The 23,670-nt window shown below is 43.9% G+C and overlaps 1 protein-coding gene across 1 annotated transcript in view; it reads left to right on the top strand.

The window, feature by feature from the left end:
• Nucleotides 1–23,238, top strand: part of bcr (BCR activator of RhoGEF and GTPase) — a gene marked incomplete at both ends in the record, with an annotated part of 99,372 nt that extends 76,134 nt beyond the window's left edge. The window contains 14 exon segments of the mRNA XM_083794454.1: nucleotides 857–1,022; nucleotides 2,957–3,076; nucleotides 3,842–3,917; nucleotides 5,270–5,374; nucleotides 6,472–6,546; nucleotides 8,108–8,205; nucleotides 11,039–11,170; nucleotides 16,187–16,246; nucleotides 17,121–17,230; nucleotides 19,298–19,437; nucleotides 19,752–19,886; nucleotides 20,545–20,650; nucleotides 22,101–22,263; nucleotides 23,149–23,238. Coding sequence (XP_083650580.1) covers nucleotides 857–1,022; nucleotides 2,957–3,076; nucleotides 3,842–3,917; nucleotides 5,270–5,374; nucleotides 6,472–6,546; nucleotides 8,108–8,205; nucleotides 11,039–11,170; nucleotides 16,187–16,246; nucleotides 17,121–17,230; nucleotides 19,298–19,437; nucleotides 19,752–19,886; nucleotides 20,545–20,650; nucleotides 22,101–22,263; nucleotides 23,149–23,238 — 1,576 coding nt within the window.
• Between the last annotated feature and the right edge of the window lie 432 nt (nucleotides 23,239–23,670).

Raw genomic sequence — 23,670 nt, 5'->3', positions numbered from 1 at the left:
AGGCACGGGGAGAGAGTATTATGTTTTGCACTCCGTCCGTGTGTCCGTGTGTGTGTGTGTGTGTGTCCGTCTGTGTACAGCTAATCTCCGGCACCGTTAACCCGGTCGATGCCAGATTTTGCACACACACTCCCTGGATGCCAACGATGAACCTCTGCCTCATATTTTCCAGAACGGCCTGTTATAGCGCCACCAGGAGGCCGACTTTTGAAAAACAAATGTTTTGACCTCCTATACACAGGTTTAATGTTGGTCTTTAGTTCAAAGTTGGTTTAGTAAACGCATTTAGCAGGGGGCGCACTTGTAAAGTTTTTGGCTTTTGGTGAATAGTTTCTGAATGTTGGCGTGGTATAAGTCAAAGACAAGTCTTATATATCGCGCTGCCACGCGTTGTGAGCTTGTAGATCAGCTATTTTCAGCAAGTGTAAAGTCAGCCATTAAAATACTTTTTTTTTTTATTATACATTTTAAAACTAGACATTCCAGGTGACTTAAACGTAAACTAAAACGTCATGAAAACGTTTCAAAAGACTATGACAAATGATTAAAAAAAATTAAATGTGCTGCCAAAAATCAACACTGCTTAACCCATTTTGGGGCGGGAACCCCTTTTGGTGTTAGCATTACGTTATGCTTTAGCTATTGAAAAATGGCAGATCTACAAGCTCATAGCGAGTGGCGCGCTACGAGCTTGTAGGTCTGCTATTTTTTTTTTATCGAAGAACCACTGACATAGAAACATAGCTTTTTTCAGAAAACTGTCAGGATGTAGAAGACATCTTTAGAATCTGATCTCAGGTCAGAATGAGTTAATTCCTCTCTGTTTGGTGCCCCCCCCCCCCCCCCCCCGCTGCAGTAAAAGCCAGCAGTACGACAGCAAGTGGTACCTCCCCCTGTCCGAGCTGACCTCCCAGTGCCCCGAGGAGGCGGAGCCGCTCACCATCCCCCAGGTGCCCGACGAGGAGCTGGACGCCATGAAGGTCAAGATCTCCCACCTCCGCAGCGAGATCCAGAGAGAGAAGGTATATGAGGTTGATCACTTCAGCGCTGTTATTACACCAGAGAGAGAGAGAGAGAGAGAGGGTGGTTATTTTATCGTCATTAAAACCGATTCAGTGCCGGAAGTGCTTCAAAATAGGAGCTCTGGGGTGCCGGAGTTGTCTGAGCGCTTTTACTCTGAAAGCCATGAACCGGAAACAATTTCCTAAAAAAGTTGACTTTACAACGTTAAATTGCGACCATTTTAATTTATACGATATATGATCCAAAAAGCGTTCATATTTTTGCGGGAGAGACGGATGAGGAGCAGAAACGAAGCGCCAGCATATCGATCCGTTCATCACCACGGAGAGCGCCCTGGATTAGGAGATACAAGTCGTTCTTTCCGCCGCGCTAACATGCGAGTCAACGGCGAGCTAATAATTGCCCAGAGCGTTAGCATACGGCAAGCGAAAGGCGAACGGACAGAAAAAAAAATAGGAAAAATTCTGAATATTCTTATCTCGCCCCGTATCATTGAGGATGCGCTAGGACGTCCACCGACGTCCAAGGCACCTCTCGGTTCGAATCCTTAAGACGGCCTGAGGCGTCCTATGTAAAAAAATTGTTAAGACACGCAAAATAGAGCCCCTAATGTTTACTGTGATTAGGGTGTAAGCTTACATTTCATATCACAAATACCATGTTGTGAGAACTAGGGCATTAAGCAAACTAGACGACTATTCAACTAGTCGACTAGTAAATCCACTAGTCGACCTTGTTGGTACTAGTTGACTAGTTGATTTTTGTTTTGTTTTTGACCCCGATTGTGTATGCCTCAAGATCAGGTAGATTATAGTTATAGTCACCAATGTACACAGTTTTCTTCCCGCAATGGGGCGCGTTGTGGGCTTGTAGATCAGATATTTGAGTGAAAAAAACAGTCATTACGACGTTATCAAGGCCCGCCAAAATACATTTTATTCGACTAAATCAACTGTAGATTTAGTCAACTGAAATATTATGACATTTAGTCGTTTAGTTTAAAACTAGACGAACACTAAAACATTCCAGGTGACTAAAATGAGACTAAAATGAAAACTATTCAAGAGACTACGACTAAAACTAAAAATAGAAATTTGCTGCCAAAAACAACACTGGTTGACCAAAATGTCCACCACAAGCCAACATGGCTTGTTCCCATTTGAATCTCTGATTTCAGAGGGCCAACAAAGGCTCTAAGGGGACTGATCTCTGATTTCAGAGGGCCAACAAAGGCTCTAAGGGGATTGATCTCTGATTTCAGAGGGCCAACAAAGGCTCTAAGGTGATTGATCTCTGATTTCAGAGGGCCAACAAAGGCTCTAAGGGGATTGATCTCTGATTTCAGAGGGCCAACAAAGGCTCTAAGGTGACTGATCTCTGATTTCAGAGGGCCAACAAAGGCTCTAAGGTGACTGATCTCTGATTTCAGAGGGCCAACAAAGGCTCTAAGGTGATTGATCTCTGATTTCAGAGGGCCAACAAAGGCTCTAAGGTGACTGATCTCTGATTTCAGAGGGCCAACAAAGGCTCTAAGGTGATTGATCTCTGATTTCAGAGGGCCAACAAAGGCTCTAAGGTGACTGATCTCTGATTTCAGAGGGCCAACAAAGGCTCTAAGGTGACTGATCTCTGATTTCAGAGGGCCAACAAAGGCTCTAAGGTGACTGATCTCTGATTTCAGAGGGCCAACAAAGGCTCTAAGGTGATTGATCTCTGATTTCAGAGGGCCAACAAAGGCTCTAAGGGGATTGATCTCTGATTTCAGAGGGCCAACAAAGGCTCTAAGGTGACTGATCTCTGATTTCAGAGGGCCAACAAAGGCTCTAAGGTGACTGATCTCTGATTTCAGAGGGCCAACAAAGGCTCTAAGGTGATTGATCTCTGATTTCAGAGGGCCAACAAAGGCTCTAAGGTGACTGATCTCTGATTTCAGAGGGCCAACAAAGGCTCTAAGGTGATCGAGCGTCTCAGGAAGAAGCTGTCGGAGCAGGAGTCTCTTCTCCTGCTGACCTCGCCCGGCACGGCCCTGAGACTGCACAGCAGGAACGGCAAGGTCAGTCAGTCAGGAGTAAAACACCTTGCATGCTTTGCCTTTAACCCATTCTGACCTGAGATCAGATTCTAAAAATGTCTTCTACATCCTGACAGTTTTCATTCTGACCTGAGATCAGATTCTAAAAATGTCTTCTATGTTATTCGCTCTTCGATTTAAAAAAAAATAGCAGACCTACGACCACTCGGTGGCGCGCTACGAGCTTGTAGATCTGCTATTTTTCAATAGCTAAAGCGCGACATGATGCTAACAAGGACCCCAAGAATTATATGTAATCGGGCCACCGACCCCCCCATCTGAACATATGTTGTTCCAGGGACCCCCTGGAAGCAAAGATTTGAGTTAAAAAAACGTTCGCTCTGAAAGGATATATATTCAAGGATTCGCGCCACATTTTCACGATTTTTCAAAAATAGCAGACCCACAAGCTCGTAGCGCGGCACTCTGTGCCGCGCTATGAGCTTGTAGATCTGCTGTTTTTGAATAGCTAAAGCATAGCATAATGCTTTAAAACATCCAAAAGGGGTTCCCGTCTAGAATTTAGAATTTAGATCCCGAGCTCGATTCTACAAATGCCTTCTAAATCTTCTCAAGTCTCCTGAAAAACCCTATGTTTCTATGTCAGTGCGGTGACATGAAATAGTTTGAAAACCACTGATAGAAACAAGCGTTTCTTTCAGAAAACTGTCAGAATCTGGTCTCAGTCCTATAAAATGGGTCAAATCACAGATTAATGTGTGTTCTGCTTTGCTGTGTGTATTTCAGAGCTACAGCTTCTTGATTGCGTCCGACTATGAACGTGCCGAGTGGAAGGAGATGATCCAGGAACAGCAGAAGAAATGTAAGGATTCCATCATTATTAATAGCACAGGATACCGGTGTTGTCTTTGGCAGCAAATTTATATTTTAGTTTTAGTCACAGTCTTCGGAATTAAACTTCATTTAGTTTTAGCCATATTTTAGTCACCTGGAATGTTTTAGCTGATGTTTTTTGACTACTTGTGCTTGATATGGCAGTGGTGTCAGATTACATACATGTATACATGGGGGCATTATACCTTTAATCCTCCTGACACTAAAACATATCGTCCTTACGTCACCATCGAAAACCAGTTACACCCCTGGCATTGGGACCTTTAATCCACATCTTTATTACGTCATCATTGAGAGCTAGTTATACCAGTTATACCCTGACGTCATATGCTGGGGCGGTGCATACGCATCAAACGCATCAAAGAAAATTATGCCATTTTATCATGATTATTAGTGAGGACCTATTATATGAAGATAGGTTGAAAAGTGGTGAAGTGGTCCTCTTGTACACATGTAGTAAGAGAAATCTATTAAAATCTGGGAACTAAATGTACTAAAAGTTTGAAATTCAACTCCCGGGGGAAATTGAGTTATTAGCATAATATGTGACCATACCCATAACATCCTATATAAGGCCAAAAAGTCAAAATTTCATAATTCTTTAAGTAGCATGTGACATATGAAACTAGGGGTTTTTCATGATTCTGAATCCATTCCAAGCATTAGTTTTGCACAAAAAACACTCCTTGGGCTAAATTAGGCCATACTTGACCAAATGTGCTGACCTCATCACGTTTGTGATGACGGCTATGGCCGTTTTCCTCCCAAGGAGTGTTTTTTGTGCAAAACTAATGCTTGGAATGGATTCAGAATCAAAACCCCTAGTTTCATATGTCACATGCTACTTAAAGAATTATGAAATTTTGACTTTTTTTCTTTATATAGGATGTATGGTCACATATTATGCTAATAACTCAATTTCCCCCGGGAGTTGAATTTCAAACTTTTAGTACATGTTATTAGAAACACATTGGTGAAGAAATATCTTGGTAACGATTTAGTTCCCAGATTGGTCAAATACCTGATAAAATGCCCTTACTAATGTACAAAGGGCTTCCTTAAATATAGACTGTATGTATTTTTTCCCATTTTTTTTTGCCACCGAGTGGCGCGCTACGAGCTTGTAGGTCTGCTATCTTTTCAAAAATCGAAGAACGACTGACATTTTTAGAATCTGATCTCGGGTCAGAATGGGTTAATCAGACCAGTGTGCGTCCAGCGGAAACCTCGTATGAATCTGATCTCAGGTCAGAATGGGTTAAAAAAAACACCTGACCTCCGTGTCAATGTCAACCCATGTCTTTTTTCTTTTCTTTTCAGGCGTTAAGAGTCTCTCTTTGACGTCCATGGAACTGCAAATGCTGACCAATTCCTGTGTCAAACTGCAGACCGTTCACCACATCCCACTCACCGTCAACAAAGAAGGTATACCCGTCTCCGCCTTTCTCACTGTGTGTGTGTGTGTGTGTGTGTGTGTGTGTGTGCGTGTGTGCGTGCGTGTGCACGCGCGAGAGAGAAACGTACTGTTTTCCTGTGTCAGGCCGAGCAGTTTTCCAGTGCTGCACTCATGCTCAATTTACCAGAAATTATATATCACGGGGATAATTTATGGATGCCCCCAGCCAACCCACACATGCTTTCATGTTTTTGGCGTTCCCGGTCGTCGCCAGGTTCGGTTCCTCAATGCCGTGCAAAGAATAGACATGAAATGTTGTAATGATGATGACAGTGGTGGTGGTGAGGATGATGAAGATGGTGAGATGGAGAGAAGTACATTAATGCAGCATGGTTACGCACTACCGTACTGTACAGCATGTTAACCCATTTAGACTTCCCGCACGATTCTGCGAATGACTTCTAAATCATGAAAACCCTCTGTTTCTGTGTCAGTGGTGCTCAACCTTTTTCATGTCAAGGACCTCCAGAATTGTCTGTATTTGGCCGCCCCGACCCCCATCTCAAAATATGTTGTTCCAGGGACACCCCCCCCTTCCCCCAGAAGCAAATATTTGAGTTAAAAATGTTCGCTCGGAAAGAATATATATATATTCAAAGACTTGCGCCACATTTTCATGATTAAAAAAAATAAATAGCAGACCTACAAGCTCGTAGATCTGCTATTTTCCAACAGCTAAAGCAGAACATAAATGCTTAAAAACACCAAAAGGGAATCCCCGCCCCAAAGATGGGTTAACATGAGCTTTTCTATTCTTGTCTTCACTTCCCATGTATGAAACTGCCTCCAATATAAACAGAAGAAGATGCATACCTCTCTTTAAGCTCTCCCCTATCCCCTCGTGTGTGTGTGTGTGTGTGTGTGTGTGTGTGTGTGTGTGTGTGTGTGTGTGTGTGTGTGTGTGTGTGTGTGTGTGTGTGTGTGTGTGTGTGTGTGTGTGTGTGTGTGTGTGTGTGTGTGTGTGTGTGTGTGTGTGTGTGTGTGTGTGTGTGTGTGTGTGTGTGTGTGTGTGTGTGTGTGTGTGTGTGTGTGTGTGTGTGTGTGTGTGTGTGTGTCTTTTTTCCAGAGGATGAATCCCCTGGTCTTCACGGCTTCTTGAATGTAATTGTTCACTCCGCCTCCGGCCTCAAACAGAGCTTGAGTGAGTCAACTCTCTTTTTTTTTTTTGGCTTTAAGCCTTTATTTTAATTTTTTTTATGGAGGGACAGACAGTAGGCTGACAGGAAATGTTGGAGATGGGGGGGGGGGGGGATGACATGCAGTAAAGGCCATCGGGATCGGGAGTCGAACCCGCGGCACGCTGCCAGACTGGATTGCCAGCCAAGGTGCCTGGAACGCTGAGCCACGGCCCCAGGCCTAGAGTGAGTCAACTCTGATGAACTCCGTCCTTTCAGCCTCCATGCACTGACTAGGGCATTAATCAGAGCAGTGTGTGTCCAGTGGGAACCTCGTATGAATCTGATCTCAGGTCAGAATGGGTTCATTTGCGCCTTTGACAGACAGAAACCATGCCTACATTTAAGAGCCACGGAGTCACAGATGCGTCAGAGATGACTGTTCAGACTGACTACATGAAGTCTGACATCCACACAAAGATAAACTAACCCATTCTGACCTGAGATCAGATTCATACGAGGTTTCCACTGGACACACACTGGTCTGATTAACCCATTCTGACCTGAGATCAGATTCTAAAAATGTCAGTCGTTCTTCGATTTTTCTGCTATTTTTCAATAGCTAAAGCATAACATGATGCTAACACCAAAATGGGTTCCCGTTCTGAATGGGCTAAAATCACTTCTCATATCGTTGCTGTTTTTTTTGAGGTTTTTGATTTTACCGATGGAAAGTAGCCTATAGTTTAAAAAAAACAACGCTTTGGACAAAACCTCTTAACTCCATTGGACCCTCAAACTGTCTGCTATAAAGCAAGTATTGCTTTGTTTTCAAAATAATGTCCTGAAAAAATATCCTGGTGTCTTCCCAAAAGCAGAGATGTATTTTCCACCACTCAGTTTGAACTACAACATCAACCAGATATGCCATATTTTTACCTAAATGACAGAACTTGCACATTTTATGGAGGCATTCATGAGTTTATAATATTCAACATGTTCAGCAAGCTGTCATACTTATGATACATGATATGATATGATTTAGTACTTTATTGTCAGTTCACACTGAAATGTGTCTTGCGACCCAGCCGCCAAGTATGCAGAACACACAATACACATTATTTGCCATATCACAAAGAACATGACAATTCACATACATGCAGACATGAAGACAAGAGCAATATCCACCGCCTAGAATAGATTACCCCGTGGCTACTACAACTCCTGATTAAGCCTCAAAGTGGACAAAGGACCTCTTTAGTCTGACCTTATTGTGTGCTGGTACACCATATTGTGTATTCTAATTCCTTCATCCCATTCTGAACGGGAACCCATTTTGGTGTTGGCATCATGTTATGCTTTAGCTATTGAAAAATAGCAGATCTACAAGCTCGTAGCGCGCCACTACGAGCTTGTAGGTCTGCTATTTTTGAAAAATCGAAGAGCGACTGACGTTTTTATAAACTGATCTCAGGTCAGAATGGGTTCATCAGACCAGTGTGTGTCCAGTGGAAACCTCGTATGAATCTGATCTCAAGTCAGAATGGGTTATATATGTTGTTGTGCTCTCTCTCTCTCCTCTCTTAGATCTGTACTGCACATTAGAGGTGGATTCTTTTGGCTTCTTCGTAAACAAAGCCAAGACGAGAGTCTATCGCTACACCGCCGAACCCAAATGGAACGAGGTAAAAAAAACAAAAGACGCTTCTACTAATTTAACAGCAATGAATCGATATGTAATTAGCCTCGGAATTTCGTTTTTATTTCCAGGGAGAAAAAAAGAAAGTCTGCAGGGTCCGAGTTCACTTAAATACGGCATAGAGTAGCGCAAACATCGATCACTCTCTGCTGATTTCTGATCATCTGCACCTTTGTTAGATTGACGCACACACACACACACACACACACACACACACACACACACGCACACACACACACACACACACACACACACACACACACACACACACACACACACACACACTCCTCTCTCTCTCTCTCTCTCTCTCTCTATCGCTCTAATTAATTAGTCTCATGTCGCGCAGCTGCGTTTAGATTCTCCCGGCGGACCGGTGTTGATTTTGGCAGCAAATTTAGATTTTTTTAGTTTTAGTCAGTCTTTTTGAATAGGTTTCCATTTAGTTTTTAGTCACCTGGAATGTCTTAGTGTTAGTCCTAGTTTTAGTCGACTAAACCTACAGTTGATTTAGTCGACTTTGGCGACTTTGCCGCCGGTCGTAGTGACTAGTTTTACACTTAACTTGCTATTTTCAGCACGCTAACCAAGTGTAAAATACTGGATCTCTTGTCCACTATAGTCCCTCTCTAACATTTTAGTCTAGTTTATATTTGTCGACGAAATTATACATTTAGTCTCAGTTGTAGTCGTCGTATAGCTTGGTTTTCGTTGAGTCGCCCCTTTTAGTTTCCGTCAGTGAAAAGAAAGGTAGTTTATTTTTGTCATATAGGTTTTAGTCGACCAAAACAACACCACTGGATCCCAAAGGCCTCCCGGGTACTTTCTTTGCTCAGCAGAGTGGAAAATAACGTGGGCTATAAACGAGGAGCTGCTGCCATGACTCACATGCTGTGGAAATGCTAAGTGAACCAACTGTGTGTGTGTGTGTGTGTGTGTGTGTGTGTGTGTGTGTGTGTGTGTGTGTGTGTGTGTGTGTGTGTGTGTGTGTGTGTGTGTGTGTGTGTGTGTGTGTGTGTGTGTGTGTGTGTGTGTGTGTGTGTGTGTGTGTGTGTGTGTGTGTGTGTGCATGCGTGCGCGTGCGCCCTGGAACGATGTGCAAGCATACCATATGCAGCGTGCTTCCTTTACGTAATTAGTTCATCTTAATAAGCCTCGATCATGCTCAGCTGTGCAGTGTGTCAGTGTGTGATCATGGTTGTGTGATGCATCAACCAGAACCACTTAACGCATTCTGACCTGGCTCCAAAACTGTGGAATGCACTTCCCATTGCAGTCAGAACTGCAGCATCACTCCCAATCTTCCGCCGTAGTCTGAAAACCCACCTTTTCAGAATCCATCATGGCCCGTAGCACTTACCCTAACCCCTTAGATAGCATTTCTGTTGGCTTAGATAGCATTTGATACAGACTTATAGCATGCTATGTAGACAGCACTATAATTGCATTGTATATAGTCATAGCACATCATAGTACATAAGTATAGCATAGTAGGATAGATGTATAGTTTATATGTATAGTTTCATCATATAGATATTCCACTGTTACTTTCTTAGCTTACGCATGTTTCATGATAAATGTTCTTATGTGATGTATTCCCATGCTTTTTTGTTCTTGCTTAATGTAAGTCGCTCTGGATTAAGAGCGTCTGCTAAATGCCTAAATTGTAAATTGTAAATTGACCTGAGATCAGATTCTAAAAATGTCTGTTTGAAAATGACAGTTTTCTGAAAAAGCCATGTTTCTATATGTCAGTCGTTCTTCGATTTTTCAAAAATAGCAGACCTACAAGCTCGTAGCGCGCCACTCGGTGGCGCGCTATGAGCTTGTAGATCTGCTATTTTTCAATAGCTGAAGCACAACGTAATGCTAACACCAAAAGGGGTTCCCTTTGGGTTAAACCCTGCCTCGCGCCACCTATTCTGGGGGCCAACGCTCTATGGAAATAGACGATGTATACTAGTTACATCAACATTGTTCTTAGAAACGACTTGGTTTGTGCCTAACTACTACGATTAGACAGATCGCGTTTGTTATTTCGCTACCGCCAGTACTTCTGATTGCACGCACACACACATGCACACACACACACACACACACAACACTACCCCGTGTCCCACACACAACACTGCCGCGCGGATATAAGCTGTCAAACCTTTTTTGTTAAGGTTAAATATGCCACAGACACTTGCCTGAACTGTGCAGCTGATATATATACAGCATTGTCATATTTAAAAGGCGCTTTATAGCTTCTCTCAGCTCAAAGCGTGTATGAATAAGGAGATAAATGAACAGCTGACGTCGGTGGGAGAGGACGTCAGCTGTGTGTGTGTGTGTGTGTGTGCGCGTGTGTGAGAGGGAGGTAAACAGTCAGCAACACGTTAAATTTCTACTTCTACTAAAGAAAGAGGCAGCGATGGAGCCATAAGTCCATATCCATAAATTCGGGGACATAAATTGCGCAAAATACAGTTAAACATGACGGCATCAGCCTGCTGCATCCTCCTAGCTGTTGTGTGCTAAGCTATAACTAATAACCCATCCGTTACTACATGTGGAGTCAACTCCCGCAATTTCCTTCTTCCCATAGTGCGCGGCAATGTAACTCTGGGATGAGCGGCCGCGAAATTCTAGTTACAGTACATTTACAGTACATTTACAGTACATTTCAAGCACAACTCGATACAAAACAAACTGTTAACAGTGAGTGGACGACAGCATAAACCACTACACTTGTTTACAAGAGGGTCCACCTTGTTCAATTCATCATTCACCACAACTCTCTCTCTCTCTCTCTCTGTGGTCGATCTTGTCCTTCTCAGGAGTTTGAGATTGAGCTGGAGGGCTCTGAGACCCTGAGGCTGCTCTGCTTTGAGAAGTGCTACAACAAGAAGCAGAACAAAGAGGACTGCTGGGAGAGCGCCGACCGCCTGATGGGCAAGGGACAGATCCCTGTACGTACACGCACACGCACACACACGCACACACACGCACACACACACACACACACACATGCACACACACACACACACACACACACGCACGCACACACGCACGCACGCACACATATCATGGGGATGGTACAGATTTGTGTATGTACGCACACACACACACACACACACACACACACACACGCATCAGATCCCTGTACTGTATGTACACACATGTATGCGAACGCACGCGTGAGCACAGCACACACACGCACACACGCACGCATCATGGTGAAGGGACAGATCCTTGTGTGTGTGTGTGTGTGTACAACTGTACACACACACACACACACACACACACACAGGCGGGGGGGGGGGGACAGATGTATGTCACTGACGTCACCCTCCTCAGCAGCGACACTATGAGTCATCATCACTCACACATCATGCACACACATACACACACATGGCATCATGCACACGCACATGCACACATGCACACATCATGCACACGCACACACAGACACACACACACACACACACACACACACACACACACACACACAGACACACACACACACACACACACACACACACACACACACACACACACACTCACACACACACGCACAGTGGTGGCAAGAGTACTCACATTTTTACTCAAGTAAAAGCATCGGTACTGCAATGTAGAAATACTCTGTTGCAACAAGTCAAAGTCCGGCATTCAAAATGATACTCGAGTAAAAGTACAAAGGTATTAAAGGTAGTATTTGTAATAATAATCAAAAGCGGTATAGGAACCAAATGGACCCGTTAGGCCACAGGGATGTCAAACTCAAATACACAGTGGGCCAAAATAAAGAAATTGGTACAAGTCGAGGGCCGGACTGTGTTTCAACACACGGGACATTTTTGGGGAGAGGGGTAGCTGAAAGTTGACCACAAGCGATATACTTTCACTGCTGATCAATAAGTGAAGAGAAGACGACGCATGCTTGCGCTTGCGGGCCCTCGATACGTGACCATGCACTCGCAGTGCATTGTGGGACTTGTAGTATTATGGTGGTCCGTGCAGTATACCAGAGGGCGCAGTTCTAATACTAATTAAATATCATCCCGCGCGGGCCAAAGATAATTCATTCACGGGCCTGATTTGGCCCCCCGGGGCCTTGAGTTTGACATATATACACATTTGGACCCCCTCGGTGGGCCCCCGAACCAGACGTTGAGTATAAGCGGTGACTTGTGGGTTATATAAGGGTTGACAGACGGGGCAACACAGCCAGGCCATTCAGCCCCCTGCGGAGGTTGGCAGCCCCATAATTCATGTGTTTAAAATGCCAGGTCCTGCATATTCAGGCGGCATGCAGCCACACAATCACCGTTCACACTCGGCAGCACCAAGGAGGAGAATTTTAAAAAAAACAAGGCATTGTCCGGAAAAGTAGCCATGAGGCTTGACTGACTGGTCCCAGGTTGAATGGATTTGGCAATGCTGTTGCCAAGGCAACCCCCAGCATTAAGCGCCAGAGTCATTCAGAATTGACAGAGAGAGAGAGAGAGAGAGACAGAGAGAGACTGTGGGGGAGCAGTGATTCTGCACTGGCAGACACAAAAGATACAAAAGGTACCAAGTTACACGGCATATTGTGTAGCTTTGTATCTATCTCTCTTAGCGGAAGTTGAAACCTGTTGAAACCTTTTTGCTAGCAGCTATACACAAACGTCGGATGTAGTCTTTGTATATCTTCATGTTGGCCGCATGGCTTGCGTTGAAAAAAGGGGAATGGCGTGGCCTGTGTGTCTTCACAGCTGCCCGTGTGAGCGCACGAGAGAGGGGTCCTTGATGTGGGGGGGGTTCCAGGTGGGGTCCCCATGCTAAATGATGGAGAGTTGGTAACCAAATGAACCCTTATATATATATATATCTTTTAACCCATTTAGACCTGGGAACGATTCTACAAAATGTCTTCTAAATCCTGACAGTTTTCTGAAAAACCCATGTTTCTATGTCAGTGTTTCTCAACCTTTTCCATGTCAAGAATTATCCGCATTTGGCTGCCGACCCCCCCATCTGAAAATATGTTGTTTCCTGGAATCTCCCACCAGAAGCAAAGATTTGAGTTAAAAACTCTCTGAAAGAATATCAATTTTCACGATTTATCAAAAATAGCAGATCTACGAGCTTGTATAGATCTGCTATTTTTGCGTAGGTTTAGGTGGTTCGGGGCATCTGGTTAGGATGTCTCTCGGGCGTCTCCCTAGGGAGGTCCTCGAGGCAGGTCCCACTGGGAGGAGACCCCCCCGTGGCAGACCAAGGCGCAGTTGGAGGAAACACATCGACTCACTGGCCTTGGAATGTCTCGGGATCCCCCATGGAGGAAGTCACTAATGTTGCTCTGGAGAGGGAAAGTCTGGATCACTCTGGTGGAGCTGTTGTTTCTGTGTGGAGTTAGCATGTTCTCCCCGTGTCCCCTAGGGTAGGTATAGGTACACTCACAAAAAACATGCAGTAATCCTGGTCTCTAAACTGCCTCCCCCTGGCCAGCCGGGGCGCCTGATGGAGGGGAAAGGAACTGGTTGGAATAACGTGTTCCTTCCACGCACTACGTCCAACCAGGGAAACTCCCCCCTGTCAGGTGTAAAGGAGCAACTTGGACACTCAGGCATGAAGGAAGCATGAGTTCAAGCCCGTTGCTCTCCCCAGGTTGGCGGAGGGTGTGTGTATAGAGCCCAGGATCACATTAGATGATTGACACGGGGGTGAAAATGGGTTACAAAATCGTGGGATAAAAATTATGAAAAAAAAAAAAAAGGCTATTCTTTCACAAAGACAGTTACCAGACTGCGTTAATTCTGTCAGAAAGACAATTAAGACCCGTGGCGTCCGGATTCGGTATAGCCCCTCAAAGTGAGGGAAGCCCCGCCCCCTATACTACTGTGTCTGTCAGAAGCCCTTTGGCGGGCCGATCTCAGCCCCGCCGCACCGTTTCCCAGCCATCCGCCTCTCTCCGAGGGCCTGAGAGGCAGGGAGGCAGGGAGGGAGGGAGGGAGGGAGGGAGGGAGGGAGGGCTGTGGAGCAGATGTGTGCTCCAGGATGGCAGGCCAGGCTGGCCAACATGGGGCTCTCCTTTGATCCACAACATCCTGCAGGGTGTCCGTGTTCCTTCAACTCCCCACCGTACTGCTGTAATGTTCTCTCTCTCTGTGTGTGTGTGTGTGTGTGTGTGTGTGTGTGTGTGTGTGTGTGTGTGTGTGTGTGTGTGTGTGTGTGTGTGTGTGTGTGTGTGTGTGTGTGTGTGTGTGTGTGTGTGTGTGTGTGTGTGTGTGTGTGTGCGCGTGCGTGAGATCAATATTCAGGTGTGTCCAATTACACTCAGTGTAATTGTGTCAGAAACACACACACAAACAGGATAATGTTAAATGAAAGCAGTCATGGTGACGGTGATAATATGAAGCTAAACCTATACACACAATACATTTCACTACTACTATACTGTTATAGCCATCAAACTGAAACACAGCCACAGCCATCAAACTAAAATGTTTGGTCAAACCATGTGACTTCCATTGGAAATGCATTGAGGGCGGTCATTAAGACACGGACAAGACTGGTTTCTAGGAAACCCACAAAAACATAACATAACACAACCTACAAATTAAACGCAATTATAGCAGCACAGAGCATTCCGGTTCGCTGTCAAACATACTTTTACGTATTATATTTCTCATAAAGAATACATAAAATAAATAAAAAGCATGGCAAAAAAACAATTAAGCTATGATTATATTAAAATCAATAAATACTACCTGGATTGCAGCCAATCCTTGTATCCCCTTTAAATAATATTCCGAGAAGCATAGAAGTGAATGCTGTGTGTGTGTGTGTGTGTGTGTGTGTGTGTGTGTGTGTGTGTGTGTGTGTGTGTGTGTGTGTGTGTGTGTGTGTGTGTGTGTGTGTGTGTGTGTGTGTGTGTGTGTGTGTGTGTGTGTGTGTGTGTGTGTGGCACATGCACTGTAACTGAATATGAATAATGGTAAATGTCAATCTTCTGTGTAATTGTCTGTAAAGCGCTCCTCCAAACCATATCTGTTCATTTTCTTACAAAGAGCAGAAACTGACAAATACAGTTTGTCACCCCCCAATATATTCCTGGCCGTAACGTTGGGGTTCCATTGAAAACCTATATAAGGCAAAAATATCACATTTGAATTGTTGAAATGTCACAAACTATGGGTTATTCATGATTCTGAACCCGTTCCAAGCATTAGTTTTGCACGAAAAACACTCCTTGGGCTAAATTTGGCCATATAGCCCAAATGTGTCCAGAACGTGCTGACCTCATCACATTTGTGAAGACGGCTATGGCCGTTTTTAGCTGAAGGAGTGTTTTTTTTTGTGCAAAGCTAATGCTTGGAATGGGTTCAGAATCTTACTCAGAATCTACTTAAAGCATATTTTAAATTAGAAATGTTTGTTTCCCCCTGCAGGTATACCCCAACGTTCAACCCCTGAATTTACCATGATCCAAAATGTATATACTAATCCATTTTTAGTATGTTATTTGGATGACCCTTTAAGGATCATGAATAAACCTTGAGCGATTACTATTGCAATTTATTTTGGGTCAAATCCTTAGATTGACTGGCCTATGGGAGGCTTGCCTTAGATTGACTGGCCTATGGGAGGCTTGCCTTAGATTGACTGGCCTATGGGAGGCTTGCCTTAGATTGACTGGCCTATGGGAGGCCTCCCTGCCGATCAGAGATGAAACATGGGCACACTGCTCCATCTAGTGGTTGCTATGGTAATCACCACATGCAGCATAATAATAATGACGTCAGCCTAAACAGTGGTGGACAGTCAAGCCAAGTACATTTACTTGAGTAAAACCTTTTAATATTTGTGCTTCACTGTTACTATTTTTTTATATAATTATTTCACAAACACATTTCTAGTATTGTGCACTTATCAAGTGGTTATGAATTAACCAGCGACGATTATGATACATGTTAATAATTATGCTTCTTCACATTCAGCTGGAGCCTCAGATCCTCCAGGGCAAAGACTGGCAGAGGACCGTCATTCCCATGAACGGGGTGAGTGGATTACACTGGGGTGACTCTTTACAACATATACATGTTTCCTGTCGTACTGTACCCAAACAGGGCGGCTGTGGCTCAGGAGGTGGAGCAGGTCGTCCAATGATCCCTGGGGTCGGCGGTTCGAATCCCGGCTCCTCCTCCTCCTCCTGTCCACATGTCGAAGTGTCCTTGGGGCAAGAAGACACTGAACCCTACAACATTGCCTCCAATGAGTCGGTCGGTGTGAGCTCGCCACCGTCGGTGTGTGAATGTGGGAAGTGAGGACGCTGGCGTCGACTGTTCGCCGCTTCACCTCCCGATGTATATGAATGAACAAACTATTGTAAAGCACTTTGAGCACTTGGAAGAGCGCTATGAAAATGCAATTAATTATTATTATTATTATTATTATTACACAGTAATATCCTCCAATGTTAACCACTTCAACCCTCTACATCAGGGGTTGGGCAACTTTGACGATGGAGAGCAACACTATATTTCCACACTCACTCCAGAAGGGCTGCGTTGCATATTACTGTCGTTAAAATAGCCGATCTGTCGAATGTAGATCGACTAATTTTGTTATATTTAAATTGAAATCCTGAATACCTTTTTGCTATTTTTGAATTGCAATCCTGATAAAGTAAAACATTTATTTAATTTTCAAATGCATTTAGTTACAGTTTTGTTAACGTTGTGAACTAAATACAAATACATTGGACGTAAAAAAAAAAAAAAGACGAAATGTAATACTACTAATTACTGTGAGAATGTAGATCAGCTATGTTTACCGAATGTTGGCCTATTATAATTTCTTGTTCACATGAAACTAGGAGGGACGCTCATGTGGTTAATTTACAGCACCTTCTCGTTGTCTCCTCCGTTTCAGATTGAGGTTAAACTTTCCATTAAGTTCACCAGCCGAGAGTTCAGCCTGAAGAGGATGCCTTCAAGGAAACCCATGGGTGTCTTTGGTGTCAAGATCTCCACAGTGACTAAGTGAGTTAAGAGCCAGCTCATTGTTCTTATATTTGGCATGTCCGCAGGCTGGTGGTCAGAGGCTTGAGGATTGATTGATTGATTGAAATATTTATTAACAGGATTATGGGGTATGTCCATAAGTGTCAAGCAAAGCAGCTTGCAACATACTGTTCAATCTCCTCCATTATTACTCCAGGACCCAGCTAAGATACTGTATGTATGCACTTCATTTAGCGGAGAATATCTCAACTGTTCTTGGCTAATATGACCGCTGCGAACAACTTAGGAACTGTGAAAATGTCTCTATCCGGGGCGAACTACCCGGAAATGACCACAGCTACTGCAAACATTGCTCTATCTTCTAAACGGTTTGTGTGACAGATTTCCTGAGATGGCTCAAATGTTCAGAATACTCATGTTTGAATACTCAATAGACCATATGCACACGGCGGTCATCTTTCCACAAGTTAATGGCAGGGTGGAAACTAGCCGCAATTTGCCAGTGACCGCCCATACATCCAAACAGACAAAGTCCTATCTAATTGTATTAAATTATGTCAAACTCACCAACATTGCAGCTGTATGAAAAGCTTGAATGATGCTCTTTCTATCTGAGTGTTGGAGTTTGGAAGCGCTCCCTTTCAGTAACGCAACATCCGGCTGCCGCCTGCATTACTGTATGTGCAAATTTAAAACAGGTGGTACGCAGGGCCGTTGAGTGATTATTCAATGAGCGCCTCCAAACTCCAGTACTTTGAAAAAGAATCACCTGCAAGGAATTTCTTGACATAAAGTAGCTCATAACATGTCCACCGTGGACTTTTTATGAAACAAACACTTTGCAGATAGAAAGAGGATAATTAAATATTTTTGTATAGCTTGCAATGTTGGTGAGTTTGACAGAATTTAATACAATTAGATAGGACTTTGTCTGTTTAGGTGTATGGGCGGTCATTGGCAAATTGTGGCTATAGTTTCCACCCTGCCATTGACTTATGGAAAGATGACCGCCGTGTGCATATAATATGGTCTATTGAATATTCAAACATGAGTATTCTGAACATTTGAGCCATCTCAGAACATCTGTAGCTCCAACGCTCTAGAAGATAGAGGCATGTTTTAAGTGGCGGTTATTTAAAAAGGGGCGTGGTCATTTTTGTGGTATTTCGCCCCCGAATAAAGACATTTTCACAGTTCCTAAGTTGTTTGCGGCGGTCATATTATAGCCAGGAACAGTTGAGATATTCTCCGCTAAATGAAGTGCATATCTTAGCCAGGTCCTGGGGTATACAGGCAGTTGGTCTCTATTTGGAGGAGGAATAGGTGCTTTTTGTACCCATGACTTTCTTTGGGTGTTGGTAAATATGACAGAGTGACCTTGAATGTTGGCTGTGAATAAGTTCATGTGTTCGTTGCCTTTATTCTGCACATTTAGGGCTTGTTGTTTGGACTCAAGCACTGAGACTAGCGCTGCCAATCGATTAAAATATTTTAGTTAACTGTGATTAATCGCATATTTTTTATCCGTTCTAAATATACCTTAAATCAGTGGTTTTCAAGATTTTTCATATCAAGGTCCATTATTTATTCTGCATTTGAGCCACGGACCACCATTTGATGACATTTATTTAGCCTTCCAGACCCAAACTAAAGAACTGTATTGATGTTGGCCAATGGTACCATTACGAGAGATAACAGGCCATGTTGATCAAAATAACATGTTTTCTAAGTTTTCTAATTGTGTAGACTTAAATTAACTTAAGTAATGCAGCTGTTTAACAATTATTCAACTCTTCAGTGTAAAATTGCCATGCGTCTCTCAACCATTCTGTCAAACTTCACAGTGCGTTAATTGCGCGTTAAAAAAAATAGTGCCGTTAAAAGGATTGTGAGTTAACTAGTTAATAGTGCGTTAACTTTGACAGCCCTAACTGAGACGCATGATGTTTCGAGTGTGTGGGATATCGGAAGCAACTGAAGAAATATCTGTGCCCTTTGATAATGTGTTTTATAAATGGTGGACATTGAAGAGTGTGTGACTGAGTGTAACGCGTGCGTACGCACCTCTGGTTGTTCTCCGTTCAGGCGGGAGCGTTCCAAGGTGCCCTACATTGTTCGCCAGTGCCTTGAGGAGATCGAGAGACGGGGCATGGAGGAGGTGGGCATCTACCGGGTATCGGGGGTGGCCACTGACATCCAGGCCCTGAAGGCTGCCTTCGACACCAGTGAGTATATACTGATTTTATATAACGTCATATATAGGCTCAGAGTGGTTCCTTAACAACCCATTCTGTGATCCCAAGATCCCCATCTACAAGCTCGTAGCGCGCCACCGAGTGGCGCGCTACGAGCTTGTAGGTCTGCTATTTTTGTAAAAATCGAAGACACTTTTAGAATCTGATCTCAGGTCAGAATGGGTTAATAATGAAACCGTCAGGATGTAATAGACACTTTTAGAATCTGATTTCAGGTCAGAATGGGTTTATAAACTGACTTGAACGACACTGACCGTTTTGTCGTCCTGTTTTTTGCTCGTCAGACAACAAGGACGTGTCGGTGATGATGAGCGAGATGGACGTGAACGCCATCGCCGGAACGCTGAAGCTCTACTTCAGAGAGCTGCCGGAGCCGCTGTTCACCGACGACCTCTACCCCAGCTTCGCGGGGGGCATCAGTAGGTCACGGTGTTTTACTATTTAAACCCAGTTTAAAACCCATTTTTATAGGCCTGAGATCAGATTCTATAAAAAAAGTCTTCTACACATCCCGACAGTTTTCTTGAAAAAAGCTATGTTTCTATGTCAGTGGTTCTTCGAACCACTATAGGCCTGACGTCGAAATAAAAAAATCTTCTAAATCATGACGGTTTTCTGAAATACCCTATGTTTCTATTTCAGTGGTGGTCACATTTTCACGATTTTCCACAAAAAGCAGATCTACAAGCTCGTAGCGCGGCACTCGGTGGCACCCTATGAGCTTGTAGATCTGCAATTTTTCAACAGCTAAAGCACAACATGATGCTTAAAACACCAAAAGGGGTTCCCGCCCCAAAATGGGTCAATAATTTGGCACAATAACAGTTAATGGATTCAACCGTTGTGAACATCAACCGCAATGAATCGTATCATCCACGCAGGCATGAATGAAAGTTGCCCGCCCTTAAGTTATGCATGAAAGTTAGTTGGCTAATAGAAAATGTTGCCGTTTTGTTCATATTCTTTTTTTAAACCATTCAAATCATTCGACGACATTATTTACAACGGCTTCATCGTCCGTTTTGTTAATGTTGTCCCCCACGATGGATTAATGTCGACCGCGTGCTTTTTCCGCAGCCCTGACGGACAGCGTCGCCAAAGAGAGCTGTATGTTGAACCTGTTGCTGTCGCTGCCGGAACCCAACCTGGTCACGTTCCTCTTCCTGCTGGACCACTTGAAGAGGTAGGTCACTGTATAGGAGCCAAAATATACATTTTAGTTTGTTGTTTATTCTATTTGTTTATTTTTCCCCCCGCGCTTGGGTTTTCGACATGCCACAGCCCTTACCTGATTGATGAGCTCCTGCTGTGTGTCTGCTAATCACTATACTTATGTCAGCTGTGTGTGTCTGGGCAGTGGCATTCAGTGAGACAATGGGGGTGAGCTCTAGGCTCAATATTTTCTGTTTATCTAAGTCTAATCGTTTATCTAAGTCTAATCGTTTATCTGCGCGTTTTCATTCATCAACATTTTCGGTACATTATTGGACCTTGTTTATTTGTCAATATATCACCTTTAACTACAATAAGAACTTTTCTTTGGATTTGATTGAAAGAAACGCGTCATACAGTTCCAGCCTCATAGCACCACTTCTAATTTTTATTTGATGGGAAGAAGTAGTCGCTACAACAGTCATTTTTCATTTCATTTCAACCTTTATTTAGTTCTCGGAGAACACACTGAGTGAGGGCATGGGACCCTCTTTTTCAGTGGTGCCGAGATTACAACACATCGGGGGGGGGGGGGGACAAAACATAACATAAAACAAGAAAACAACAAGAAAACAAAACACAGATGAATAAAGTAAATAATAAGGGAACATCATTATTAACGTTGATATATCAAGTTGAAAGCGATATATAAGAGAGCAGTACTTTAGTGTAGTCTGTAAGGTGTTCCAACTAAGCGTGTGGGGGCGGGCAGCGCACTTGAAAGCAGATTTTCCAGATGTAGCGGAGGCGTGTATGGTCTCAACTTAAGCATCAAATAGTCTTGAGAGCGTGTATAGTCAAGCCAGAGCCATATAGAGTGAGACAGAGTTTAGGAAAACGGTGTTCACTTCGTGGGGCTTCTTCAGTCCAATAGCGGCTCTTCTACATAGACTTCTATTGAGAATGGGGGACAAGTCCTGGACCGGAAGTATAGGCAGAAATGCATTGGACTGCAGGCAACAGCCCAGCTTTAATGATCTTAAATCCCTTTATTTTAGATTGTTTTGTAGTAATCGTACAACATAAAACATTACAGAGACTTCGGTTGTTGCTGTACAATACTTTAAGACAGTCGGCATGTTGCACACATGCTTTAAAATAGCTCTCATTTGAGCCGCCCTCGTTGAAAACAATGTATTTCAAACTCCAGCTTGTCTCACTTCAGGCTGCATGAACAGCGCTCGAGCGCTCGGTTTCTGCCCCCTCAATGTCGTAACTCTTCTATTAGATGGCTCTGGGTCAAGCACGTGCGCCCGCAAACGGTGCCACACGGACACACACACCCACACGCACGCACACACACACACACACACGCACACACACCAGATGTCATAACATCGCTTGCATGTTTGTCTCGCCCATTCCATTGACATCGTGTCCTCTCTGATCGCCTACTATAAACCCGACAACAACAACAACAGGGTTGCAGAAAAGGAGTGCGTCAACAAGATGTCTCTCCACAACCTGGCCACGGTGTTTGGCCCCACGCTACTCAGGCCTTCGGAGAAAGACAGCAAGATCCCCGCCAACCCCACGCAACCCATTAGCATGGCGGACAGCTGGTCGCTGGAAGTTATGTCACAGGTAAGAGTACACACACACACTACAGGCCAGGGACGTGCAGAGAGTGTTAACAACCCATTCTGACCTGAGATCAGATTCATACGAGGTTTCCACTAGACACACACACTGGTCTGATTAACCCATTCTGAGCTGAGATCAGATTAAAAAAATGTCAGTCGATTTTTCAAAAATAGCAGACCTACAAGTAGATCTGCTATTTTTCAATAGCTAAAGCATAACATGATGCTAACACCAAAATGGGTTCCCGTTCAGAATGGGTTAAGAGAGGCCCGGGGCTGAAATTCCGCAAGAGGGCACTTTTGGAAGAAAATAGCCGATCTACAAGCTCTCTGCGACGCGTCGAGAGCTTGTATATCGGCTATTTTCCCCCGGACGCGGCGTGTGTTTTTAGATATTTTACTATTAAATACTATACTATGTGTACAGTATTGTGTGTATACTATTAAATACTATACTGTGTGTGTGTGTGTGTGTGTGTGTGTGTGTGTGTGTGTGTGTGTGTGTGTGTGTGTGTGTGTGTGTGTGTGTGTGTGTGTGTGTGTGTGTGTGTGTGTGTGTGTGTGTGTGTGTGTGTGTGTGTGTGTGTGTGCCAGCCACAGGGGCGGCGGTGGCTCAGGGGTAGAGTGCCTGGATGGTAACCATAAGGTTGCCAGTTCGAACCCGGGCTCCCCCAGAGTTACTGTCGAAGTGTCCTTGAGCAAGACACTAAACCCCTAATTGATCCCGATGTGCTAATTGTGTGTGTGAATGGGTGAATGTAATGCACAATCTCTGTAAAGCGCCTTGGATAAAGGCGCTATATAAATGCACCATTTACCATTTACACACACAAGTAAATATAAACATTATTTTTGGTAAAAATGTACCCTCTCCTCTCGTTTGCAGGTGCAGGTGCTGTTATACTTCCTCCAGCTGGAGACCATTCCCACCCCCGACAGTAAACGACAGAGCATCCTCTTCTCCACCGAAGTATAAAGAGATCGACACTGTCTGTACGTCTGCCTCACTGTCTCCCACTTTAGACTCTGAAGGACGATATGAAGGAGAGAGAGAGAAGGAAACGCTGGCTCAAACTGAGTCCATAATAGTCTTTGTTTTTGAATAACCCATTCTGAACGGGAACCCATTTTGGTGTTGAGCATCATGTCGTGCTTTAGCTATTTAAAAATAGCAGATCTACAAGCTCATATCGCGCCACCGAGTGGCGCGATACGAGCTTGTAGGTCTGCTATTTTTGAAAAATCGACAAGAACGACTGACATTTTTAGAATCTGATCTCAGGTCAGAATGGGTTTCGTCAGACCAGTGTGTGTGTGTGTCCAGTGGAAACCTCGTATGAATCTGATCTCAGGTCAGAATGGGATAATCTACTGACCCCGGCTCTCCTGCTATGGACTGCAAAAAAAC

The sequence above is a fragment of the Protomyctophum parallelum genome (genome assembly GCF_964188405.1).
Source record: "Protomyctophum parallelum genome assembly, chromosome: 21".
Classification (NCBI taxonomy): domain Eukaryota; kingdom Metazoa; phylum Chordata; class Actinopteri; order Myctophiformes; family Myctophidae; genus Protomyctophum; species Protomyctophum parallelum.
The sequence above is the reverse complement of the archived record's forward strand: the minus strand, read 5'-3'. Positions and strand labels throughout refer to the sequence as shown.